General features: G+C 44.2%; 2 protein-coding genes across 16 annotated transcripts in view; one reads left to right on the top strand and one right to left on the bottom strand.

Annotated features, from left to right (window-relative positions):
* SLC1A1 (solute carrier family 1 member 1) overlaps positions 1–7,376 on the top strand; it is a 98,152-nt gene extending 90,776 nt beyond the window's left edge. For both annotated transcript variants that reach the window (XM_003823361.4, XM_034967078.3), the window contains 2 exons: positions 2,080–2,214; positions 4,358–7,376. In XM_003823361.4, the coding sequence (XP_003823409.2) occupies positions 2,080–2,214; positions 4,358–4,604 (382 nt within the window). In that variant the 3' untranslated portion in view covers positions 4,605–7,376. The remainder of the gene's footprint in view (positions 1–2,079; positions 2,215–4,357) is intronic.
* SPATA6L (spermatogenesis associated 6 like) overlaps positions 1–12,194 on the bottom strand; it is a 170,222-nt gene that overhangs the window by 81,854 nt on the left and 76,174 nt on the right. For 2 of the 14 annotated variants that reach the window (XR_004673196.3, XR_008619789.2), the window contains exon 14: positions 7,523–8,006. The exons of 11 other annotated variants lie outside the window; for them this stretch is intronic. The gene's annotated coding sequence lies outside the window, so the exon portion shown is untranslated. Of the gene's footprint in view, positions 1–7,409; positions 8,007–12,194 lie in introns of those variants that run through there. One more of the 14 variants, XR_008619792.2, reaches the window with a different exon arrangement.

Genomic DNA, 12,194 nt, shown 5'->3' with positions numbered 1-12,194 from the left:
ACATAGGTATACGTGTGGAAATGGCATGTTTTTAAGCATCTACTATACAAGTGCTATCCCAGATGCCTTACGTGTATTAACCTCATATAATCTTCCCAGCAGCTTGCAGTAGACATACTGTCCCCATCTTACAGGCAAGGAACTGAGATTCAGAGAAGTAACTTGCCTAAAGAAATGCCATCAGTAAAATGGTAGAGCCCAAAGTACATCACCCAGGTGTGTCTGACACTAAAACCTGTGTTCCCTCCAAGTCACAAGCCATCCTTCAACCTGTTTAGAGAGCCGAGTCCAATGGCCGGTCCTAAAACTAGGCCTCAGTGTGAGGAAAGAACTTTGTACCACTGATATTTATGTTTTCTTCTGTGGAAATCCTCTAACTCAAAGTAGAATATGTTCAAGCAGCAGGAATAGGTTTTTATATGATTTTCTCCCATCTGAAGGTTCATAGTTCTGAGTTTCAGACCAATGCCAGTCAAACAGCCGTAGTCTAGCAAGCAAGGTCAAGGCTCAAGGACAGAGTTTTCTTTGACTAAATGAATTTTGAGTTTCAAGCCCAGCCTCAGGCTATAGAGACATGGATTACTGTGACACGTCAGGGTTTCCAAGAGGGATCAGCTGGCACGGACACAAATCACTTCTGACAAAGAAAACCTGTTGATGCATTCCATTTAAATTTTTTTCAACCAGCATTAAAATAAACTTGGGCTTTCCAAAGAGTACTTAGGTCAGAAGAGATCCAAAGGGTTATAGAGGCCAGAAACCTTTGAGACTGAGGCCTGAAACCTTTAGAGTAATTGGTACAGCCCCAGAAATCTCTAATTTACTATAATTTGGTGGTCAAAACCACTGAATGAAAATACACTTGTCAAAAAACTCTGGCCTGTGTTTGACTGTACCCTCAAATGCTTTCTGCAACACCTCAGTAGGCAGATGAATGGGCAGTAGAATCAGCTTCCTAAGAACTCTGGCTTTTTTTAGCCCCAAAGAATATGAATGTGTGGATAGAATCAGGGATTCTTCCAGTTTAAATTGCCAATTTTTACATTTTCACCTTTCAACACAGTGGAACCTGGGCAACAGTTCAGGCCTTGGCCCAAGGGCAAGGACTTGTCTCCAGAAAGCATTGTAGGTGTGGCCTCCAGCTTATCCAAGTCAAGGGATTTTTCAGGGCATGTTGAACCCTTGTTTCCTTCAGAATGATCCAATTAAAATAAGGAAGATGTTGCTGATAAAGAGACTGCACATTACAAAGAAAAAAATCCCTACTGCCTCAGCTGATCTTACCAAGAGGGATCTTTTTAAATACCTAGTAATAAAGTTCACCTGGCTGCCTCTCCTGGATTCCTGATCTTTCTTTCCCACAAAGTGCATCTACTGGCAAAAATGAGCAGTCAGGAGTAAATGCTTGTACCTTGGACAGGATCAGCTATTTCTCAATTCAGTGCCCTGAAGAGCAGTTCCCAGAGGTAAAGAGTCCTGTGATGTCAAGAGAGTGCATAAAGCCTGCTTAACCATTGTCTCATTCCTTTGCCTTCACCTGAAATGCCCTTGCCCATCTGCCCCTACAACTATCCTTCTGTCCATCCTTCAGGGCAACTTAAATTCCTGCCATATATTAGGTGCTCAGTAAATTATTGGGTGGTGAGTAGATGGAACAAGGGAGTGGGAAGGCAGGTGCAGAGGTACCTGGCACTTATTTAGGATGAGTGTATGTATACATAGATGAGTACACAAAGCCTCCTATTAACACCCCATTTAGTAAACTCCTGCTTTCCTCTTGAGTATCTCTCTTACTCATTTTTTAGTGCCACTTATGCAGTTCTTCCTTGCATTAGAGTGATGTGCCATATCTCCGTCTGCAAGGAGATGGCATCATACCCCTCACAGTCCCCCTCCCCCCACAGCTCTAATCCTGTAATGAGGCAGAGCTGGGGCTCAGCAAGTCACAGATTCTAACTACCCAATTTAGGGACACAGCAGTAATAGCCATCGGGACTAAGCGGGACTAACCATTTCAGGCCAGGGCTTTAACGGGAGAGGTAAGTGTCTAACTCCTTTCCTGCTGGTATGTTTCTGCAGTATCACGGCCACATCTGCCAGCATCGGAGCTGCCGGCGTGCCCCAGGCTGGCCTGGTGACCATGGTGATTGTGCTGAGTGCCGTGGGCCTGCCCGCCGAGGATGTCACCCTGATCATTGCTGTCGACTGGCTCCTGTGAGTTGGAATAAATGCACTGCCTTAGCTGGATGTGCAGGCCGGCTTCCCAGCCTCGCAGGCGCTGCAGTCTGTCATCATTCTCTCCTCAGATTGCCTAATGAGCCACCTGTTGCTACTTTAATTTTCCTCTGACCAGGCCATCTGATAACATGCTTAAAAATTAACTCCTCATAACGTGGAGCAGTGATTTTAAAAAGCCGGTGAGCTCCATTAGCTCATTATACCTGGTAACACTCAAGGTTAGGAGCTGGGTGTGGGACAAAGATAAAAACAGAACAAGGTGAGAAGCCAGGCAGGGCCCCAGAGCCATCCTGACCTATCCCAGCCCTGGTTCAGCATCATAGGCTCAGAACCACCTAGTTCAAAATCAGTCCATCTTCCTAAGCATCTTCCGAACCATCAGGGACAGTGGCACAAGCACTTGGGTTTGAATCTCCGTCCTGTGTCTTACCAGCTTCTTGACCTCGAGCAAGTTTCCTTAACCTGAGGCCCAGTTGCATAATCTGTGAGATGGGAAAAAATCTGCCTATGTCATTGGGTTGTTTTAAGGACTGAGTGAGCTCATGTGAGTGGAGCGTCTAGAACAGTGTCTGGCAGCCCATACATGCTCAATAAATGGCAAGTTTTATTGTTGTGATTAGAATGAGTTGGACCATTCAGGCCCCAATCAACAACACTTTCTCTCTCTCTCTCCTCTCTCTCTCTCTCTCTCACACACACACACACACACACACACACACATATGGAATACAGAAGAACATCTGGGTGAGAAAGTACCTTCAGTGACCCTCAAGGTTAAAGTTAGAACCAGCCTGGCTCCTAGCTTGACCCTTGATGCCCACTTCTGTGCATGGATCTTACAGCATTTAGGTCTGGCTCTGTCCCCTGGCATTGCAGGTAAGTATTGCTCCACATGGAGCCTTTGCTCAGAACCAGCTCAGGCTCACTGGGGAGTCCAGTGCTATGTACTGTAGTTTGCAGGTGACAGATGAGATGGAAAGGGAAGCAGAGACATCCTATTGGGCTTGAAAACACAGATTCACATTTCAGATGGCAAAAGCCCCTGCACCTGGCTTGGAAGCTGTGCCATGGGGTGGCCCCTCAGTAGCTAACTGGGCTATAGGCCCAAATGAGGTGGCACCCTTCTTGCAAAGATATCCTATCACTGAGGCAAGATTTGGTTCTTTCTAGTGATGCTAGTGGATTTGCGTTTTTCTCCTTTCCCTGAGTCTTCCTGGAACCAGTTACCTTCCCTGCCAAGATACCCAGATGAGTCAAAGGTCCAATTGGAGGTATGGGATAAAAAGACACTAGGGCCAGTTCAATCCCTGGACTTGTTCTAAATAACAGAAGGGCATCCAGGGTGGCCATGTGTCAGCATTGTCAGCCTTTTCTGTTCTGCAGGTGTAGTTTTCACAAGATTCCCCCTGCATGCAGTTCCTGTCAACAAAGTGCCAGTATCAAAATGGATCCTCTCCTCTGCAGTGTGCCTTCTCTATCTGTCTTCCTGCCACCAGTCTCTTCCCCAGGCTCTCTGGAAGTTAAGACTGGATGAAGGTGGCCCACAGAGAAATCCATTCCTGGGCTGACCTGTGTTTTCTGACCCCGTGCTCTGCGCCATGCCTCCTGGTTTGCTCATAAGTAGAGTGACCTAGATTGGTAAATAAACAAGTACACCATGGACCTGAACAAACACATACATACCCCACATGCACATGGTACATACTCCACCCACAAAACACCCAAGTTCTCTGACCTTTGCCCAAAGAGAGCCCACAATGGCATTTGCATTGAATCTAGAAAATCCCAAGACAGAGGTTAGGGCTGAAAAACTTACTGAATTCTGAACCTCCCTCAGTCCCCCAAAAAATATCTGGAACGACTCTATTCATGTTTCTTTGGGAGAAGAGGAAGGAATTTAGGGAGACTTAGGGGAGTCATTGCTACTTTGGGGGAGCTCATGCTGTGCCTTTATGAACAACCCCAGGCCTGTGAGGAGCCTTCAGGCAGTCAGCCATGAGGACAGCACTTTCTGCACTTACTGAAATCTAAACCGAACATGTCAGGTCCTTGCATCTCTCCAGTGATGAAGGAAAATGAAATCTGGGCCTCCTGTCTGACTCCTCCCGTCTCTCCCCAGGGACCGGTTCAGGACCATGGTCAACGTCCTTGGTGATGCTTTTGGGACGGGCATTGTGGAAAAGCTCTCCAAGAAGGAGCTGGAGCAGATGGATGTTTCATCTGAAGTCAACATTGTGAATCCCTTTGCCTTGGAATCCACAATCCTTGACAACGAAGACTCAGACACCAAGAAGTCTTATGTCAATGGAGGCTTTGCAGTAGACAAGTCTGACACCATCTCATTCACCCAGACCTCACAGTTCTAGGGCCCCTGGCTGCAGATGACTGGAAACAAGGAAGGACATTTCCGTGAGAGTCATCTCAAACACTGCTTAAGGAAAAGAGAAACACTAATGGCCAAGTGTACATTTGATTTGATATACAGACCTCCAGATTATTTTCTATATTTGGATTCACAGCCTTTGCGCTCTGGGTTTTGGGATTTGGGTGTGGGGTAAGATGAAGGGAAATCAATTTAAAAGAAAGTTCTATTATCTGGGTTTTAGAAATTCTATAAGAGACAAAGTTTGGAAGCACATAAAGTAATAACTGTTAGAATTAGGTAATGGATATGAAAGAGAAAATGCTTTCTCATGCATAGACAAGTGTTTTGGGTTTTTAAAAAAAATATTCTGTCATTGGTTACAAATTTTTACTCAGGCTTTCTATTGGCATGGATTTCCTTTGACCTCTCACTTTTTTATAAATTATAATGCATCTAAACCACCTGTCCCCAGTTAATGTGCCAAAATGTCAATTTTTAACTTATCTCCAGCCAATTTCAAAGAAAACAGACCAGCATAGTTCTGCAATAACAGTTTTAAGATGGGCATAGGGTTTGGAAGAAAGGGAGAAGGATTCTTTTTTCAATGTACTGTATTGGGACGCTGGTAACTGTTAACCCAGTGTTCAGCATAGAGCTATATATATATATATATGTATATATTTATTATTTTCATATAATTTGCCAGACAGAGATCAGAATTGAACCGTCAATGTGAAATAAAGAGTTCTCCTTGTACTTGAATAGTAACCACAATTCCAACCCAGGTCTGCTTTGGGGCTTATCAGAACTCCTTTCTCAGGAGCACTAGAATGAGAAATCATGTTGTTCGATCGTTTCACATCTGTATATCAGCTCTAAAGCAGAGATGTATTATGGTGATACTCCAAGGTGGCATAGCCATTCATTTACAACTTCCAGATTTGAGCTGCCTGGAGGGAATCCATATCAGCTCTGCATAAGATTATATACAAAGCTGTCACTCACAAAAGGCTGGATGTGCTTTCATCCAACTGGAAGGCTTTATTCTTCCAAGTTCATTCATACTCAAAGAGGCCAGTACTTTGCCATCCTTGCACTTCTGTTATCAGGGCCCAAATAACAGTGACAAGCTACCAACTAAGTTGTATTTTAATAAAGATTCCATGGGTTGAACAAGCCACGTTGCAGAAAAAGAGCTTCCCCTAACCTGGGTTGTTGCAGAGTAAATCCCACGACATAAACTGGTATCAGTGGTTCGGGGGAAATAGTTCCATTCTATGACTCTTGTCTCCTCCTCCAGGAGGACTGTTCTAACTAGTAATCTTGGCCCTATTCATCACATCCTCTGCTTGTCATTCTGCTAATTTATGAAGATAGTTTATTATAGTCTGTACTTCAGTTCTCATCTTGTAAATAATGCTTAACATAAACTTGTACTTACACTGAAATCCAAAATAGTCATGTTTCTGCAGTATTCTGTAGCCAACTTAAACCTGTGCTTTCATGTTTAAGAAATGAGAAATTGTGCCAAAGATAGCAGAAGAGTAAATAAGTGCTCAGTATTGACGACCTACATCTGAAATCTACAACATAATGATACTGAATTGTTATGTAAACATCATAAACAGTAAATAATGATTCAATGTGAATTTTAAAATGCGAATATTGCTATTGTTTATAGGAAATAAATCTAAATAAAAATGAAATTGAATCAGTAATTTATCTTGGGCTAAATGGTTCTACCCCTTACTAGGTTGCCCCAATTGGTGGCACTAGTTGGCAGAGCTGTTCATGAGCTGCGAGTTATCATTTTGGAGTCAGTTTGTAACCAGCCTCTTAATACACTGCTGTTAACTCATAAAAGAGAAGAGTCTTCCATTTCAGTCTCAATAAACACTTCCCTCATTCTTTCCCCCTGCCTTTTTCTTCTTGTTATCTGTTGTTTTATCTTCCTTGGATGGGTGTGGGAAGGCAGAGATGTGGTCAGTTGAATCCAATTTTACACAGTTTTCTTTTTCTTTTTTTGAGACATAATCTCACTCTGTCACCCAGGTTGGAGTGCAGTGACATGATCTCAGGTCACTGCAGCCTCCTCCTACCGGGCTCAAACAATCCTCCCACCTCAGCCTCTTGAGTAGGTGGAACTACAGGTACACACCATCACTCCAGCTAATTTTTCTATTTTTTATAGAAATAGGGTCTCAGTATGCCGCCCGTACTTGTCTTGAACTCCTGGCCTCAAGTGATTCCCCTGCCTCACCCCCACAAAGTGCTGGGATTACAAGCATGAGCCATTGTGCCTAGCTGGATTATTGTTTTCAAAACTTTATACCCCAAGAATGAAAAAGCGAGGCTTGAGGAAAAATAATCTGATTGTTCATGTTAGCCAATGGGATTACAAGGCGGAAATACAGTGCCATGATGAACAGCTGCATGCATATTTTGTGGCGGAATGAAAGTAGAATTTTATTAGAAGTTACTACAGTAAGAGATAGTCGACCAGACACAGTGGCTCACCCCTATAATCCCAGCACTTTGGGAGGCCGAGGCAGGCAGATCACTTGAGGCCAGGAATTCAAGACCAGCCTGGACAACACAGAAAGACCCCGTCTCTACAAAAATGTACAAAAATTAGCCAGGAGTGAAGGTGTGTGCCTGTAGTCCCAGCTACTCAGTAGGCTTAGGTGGGAGGATCACCTGACCCCGGGGAAGTTGAGGCTGCAGTGAGCTGTGATAGCGCCACTGCACTCCAGTCTGAGCGACAGAGACCCTATATTTAAAAAAAAAAAAAAAAAAAAAGTCTTACCTCTCAATATGACGGTGGCTTGGTTTCACTACAGGAACAATCCTGCCCTCTGAAGTAAGATTACAAGCTACAAATGGCTGTGTTCAGAGTGATCTCTGATGGGATGGTACAGTCCTGCCTGGAATACCTCAGTCATGAGGGGATTCTGCAGGGGGCGATGGACTCACTTGCTGTGATAGACAACAAAGGAATGAACAGCTCCCTGTTTCCCACGGAGAGGATCCTATCTGCTCATAAACATGCCTATCACTACCTGGCCAAAGGAATACTGGGTAGTTTCCTTTGTGTACAACATGGGAGAAAATACTCAACAACACAACTCCTTAGAAAAAGATATTTGTTTGGAAGAGCTGGTGCCCCTGGGTCTCCATGTGACTTTGCTTTTGCCTAAAGTTTACTCATGAATAGAGAAATGGTGTTATCAGCTGACGAACGACTTTATTCTTCCAGCAAATCTTTTTTAGTCCAGTGGGTACAAGGCCCTTTGTTGAAGCACACCCTGCTTCTTAGAAGAGCCCTGGGAAGCGTGCTTGGCTTACACTCAGGCAGTAGGCCAGCTGCAGTGTTTGCTTTGCAGGGGCTCAAGAATCTTCCCTCCTGGAACAGAAGACAGGAAATGGTCTAGCAGCCTTGGAAGGCTGCTAGAAGCTTCTATGCAACAGGATTGATAATCTGTATTCCCCAACTGCCCAGCAAGGGACTATGGAACACAATGAGTGGGCACACAGCTCTGATTCCTTACCAGCTTTGTGTCCCTTGCCAACAACCGAAGCCTTGGTTTCCTCTTCCATGAAACAGGAATAAAAATTATTTCCTCACAGGACTGCTTTCAGTAGTCAATGAGAAAATGCATGTGATGCATGTAGCAAAGATTCTGTTACAGACTATGTCTAATGAATGCTAGTGCCTCTTCTCCCCACCCCTGCTTCTGGGAAAAAACTATACCCTTCTCCCTCCCCCATTTATTAACATGGGGTAATCCGTAGGGATGCAATTGCTGTTCCAGTATTTTAGGATCCGTGTCCCTGATGTGATGAAGGAATGAAGCTCCCACCACTTGGTGCTGGCTGGGTTATTACAGCAAACAGTACATCCAACCTAGTGAGACTTCGTAAACAGCCCCCATTCTATAAAGGGGAAACCCTTTCAGAAATGGGACATTTTAATCTAAAGAATATCAAACTTAATTTTTTCTATAAAGTGTCATGTAGGAAGTAAACAAAAAATAAGTGTTCGCAGTCCTTTCCTATACCCTGAAACACAGAGAGGGGTTTGAGATGCTTGGGCTGTGTGAAGCTGAGATGTACCTTCACATAACACCCCTTCAAACATCCTGAAAATGAGAGTACAGCATGAAGTTCACTTTTGCAGTCAGCCTATAAATCTTGTGTGACTCTTCAAAAACTGTCTCCCCACCTGATGGAAGCAGGGCCCCCCCTGGGGCTTTTTAATATACCCTGTGGGAGGAAGTGTACCTCTCTGCAATCCTAGACTTTTAAAGTGAAAGCCAGATAATATAAAGAAGAAGAAGCAGGCCTTGTTAAATTAGCTTTGGGAACTATATATTTATATACTTTGACACGGAGTCTCACTCTGTCACCGAGGCTGGAGTGCAGTGGCGCGATCTTGGTTCACTGCAACCTCTGCCTCCTAGGTTCAAGTGATTCTCCCGCCTCAGCCTCCGAAGTAACTGAGATTGCAGGTGTGCACCACCATGCCCAGCTAATTTTTGTATTTTTGGTACAGACAGGGTTTCACCATGTCGTCCAGGCTGGTCTCAAACTCCTGACCTCAGGTGATCTGCCTGCCTCGGCCTCCCAAAGTGCTGGGATTACAGGCTTGAGCCACCGTGCCTGGCTGGGAACAAAATATTGACCTGTATATGGAATTGGGTGAGTGTACCTAACTGTATAAAGTTATCCATCAAGGATGGAAATGATCGGGACATTTCTCAATGGCCTGGGCTGCATGCACAGTGCCACAAAACTCCTAAGCAAGCAGTGAGATCTAACCACACAATTGATGTCCCATTTCTTCCCTTACTAGGGCAAACCACTGTCTTGTGTGATTTGGAAGGTGTCTCTCCAGAATTAGGGTGACACTTAAGGTTTCATCTACAAATCTCCGCTTGGCCTGCCACTTTTAAGGTATCACCAAGTTCAAAACAGTTATGAGTAAACCCCCAAAAGACAAGATAAACATTTACATTCCTTTGATTATTCTGGTTGGAGAAAATGAGAAAGGAATGCCATTGCCTCTTCTAGGGAATTTCCACTGGTTTCTAGAAGGCCCCAGCAGCCTGCAGCTGGGAAGCTCTGGCCCCGCGGGGACAACTCCAGGATATTACCTAGAGAGAAACTTGCCTCGCAAAAGTACTGTTTATCAAAAAATGGAGGGAGGCAAATAACCCTGGAACTAAATGCAGAATCAACTAAACTGAGCAGTAGTGTCTGGATGCCTGTCCCCCATTTTCCCTCCAAGAAGCTGCCTTTTTCTGACAGACTGCAGGCTCTGGTAGCTGCCATTCCTCCATAACTCAGGAAAGCCATTACCAAGTGTTAGCACAATGTCGCATCATCTTCTTTTGCTTCGGGGCACTTGAGGGAATGCGATGCAGAGTTGCATCATCTGAGCATTTCAGGGTCAAGGGTCTGGCTGCAGGGGAAGGTGTGAGGAGTCTGGAGATCTAACACCGGCCAGGATTTGCTTTGCCTTTGTCTGCGCCCCATGGAAAGTACCTTTTCCAAGGTGAAGGTAAGACAGATTGAAATGGCTTCGGTCATCCTGAAAGGGCAGTCGCTGGAGAAAAGGTACTACTCCTTCCAGTGTATGAGCATGCCTTCACAAAGAGCTCAAGGCATGTACATTTTAAAGATGACTTTGATCCTCCTCCAAGCATTCAAACATAACTTTTATTTAAAGAGCCCTTGTGTTGTGTTTCCAAGGTTATTAGCTTAGCTTGGCAAGAATAACAAAAGGCCAGCCAAAAGGCTTTTCTGAGCCAAGGGCTTAAAAAAAATTATAAAGGTTTTCCAAAATGAATCCGAGGTTATCCTGTCCGGGTCTTTAGGAAACTAGACAGGTCTGATGGATGTCAGAGACGTGCTACTGTATAAATTCATGTGATAAAAGAAGGCAATACCAGTCGGCGACAGAGGGACACTGGCTGATCCATCCTCAACACCTGCTTCTGTCTTCCCAGCATGCCAAGTTGGCTTTACCTCTCAGGTACTTTGGAGCTAATCCTCCCATATTCTAATTTAGCCAGAAAGGTTAAGGTAGAAAGAATGTGTCAACTTCACATGAATCACAAATCCAAGGCTCTCTGCTCCATCAGAAAGGGCCAGTTAAATTAGAAAAACATGCCACTGCAGTTGATGAAAAAATTAGACATGCAAATAAGGCCGACTCAGCCTGCAAGGATATTTAGTCTGCTTTTCTCACCACTGTGAAAATGTTTGCTTCTATATCAATCCAGGCAGACAGTCACCTACCCTATTCTTGGGCATCATTACCTTTCCTAGAGATGACACTCTAAGGCAAATCAAGGTCCAGTTTCTTTTAAGGTGTTGACCTAACAGCTGCAGGTATCCCCTGAGCCTCCCTGCCAGGATGAGTGCCCAAGCAAGTGGGATGTCCTGAGCCCAGAAGGAAAAACAGCAACAACAAGCCAAGCACAGTGGCTCACACCTATAATCCCAGCACTTTGGGAGGCCGAGGCGGGTGGATCACCTGAGGTCAGGAGTTCGAGACCAGCCTGGCCAACATGATGAAACCCTGTCTCTACTAAAAATACAAAAATTAGCCAGGTGTAGTGGCACATGCCTGTAGTCCCAGCTACTCGGGAGGCTGAGGCAGGAGAATGGCTTGAACCCTGGAGGTGGAGTTTGCAGTGAGCTGAGATCACGCCACTGCACTCCAGCCTGGGGGACAGAGGGAGACTCCATCTCAAAAAAAAAAAAAAATCACAGAGGAAGAACATTTTTATTTACTCAGCAGACGTTGGCATTGCAATTACTATGTGGCAAGCAGTGCTCTTACCACTTGAATATGAACTCATTTAATTTCATAACAGCATCATAAAGTGGGTACTATTATTATCCCCTTTCCACAAACGAAGAAACTAGCACAAAACATTAAGCAACTTCCCCAAAGACCACACAACAAATAGATGGCTCAGCCATGTGGCTGCAGTATCACTGTTCTTCACCAGGCATTATAAGGCAGAGAGTGCCAGGAGTGCTAGAATATCAATTATAACTCAAGTCTGGGGTGATCTAAAATGTTCAAAGCAGATAAGAATCATTGGCTAGATCTACTGCATAGCATAGTAGCTATAGTTAATGCTGCATTGTATACTTACAAATTTGCTAATAGAGTAGCTCTTACGTTGTGTTCTTATCATATCCCCCAAAATAATTAATAAATAAAGAAGGTGAGAGGAAACTTTTGGAGATGACGGATAGGTTTATGGCATAGACTTTGGTGATGGTTTCACAACTACCAAGTTGTACATGCTAAATATGTACACCTTTAGTATGCCAATCATACCTGAATAAAGTGGTTTAAGAAAAAAAGAATCACTGCTAACACCAAGCGCTAACTATGTGCTGAGATTGTACTAAATATTTTACATGCATAGTCTCATGCACTCTTCTTAACACTTCTATTAGGCAGGTCATATTACCGTCTGTTTCCCAGTTGAGGAAACTGTGGCTTAGGGAGGTTAAGTAATTTGCCCAAGTTCACAGAGCTGGGACTCACATGATTCCAAGTCTTTTCCTA

The sequence above is a fragment of the Pan paniscus genome, chromosome 11 (assembly GCF_029289425.2).
Source record: "Pan paniscus chromosome 11, NHGRI_mPanPan1-v2.0_pri, whole genome shotgun sequence".
Taxonomy (NCBI): Eukaryota; Metazoa; Chordata; class Mammalia; order Primates; family Hominidae; genus Pan; species Pan paniscus.
The sequence above is the reverse complement of the archived record's forward strand: the minus strand, read 5'-3'. Positions and strand labels throughout refer to the sequence as shown.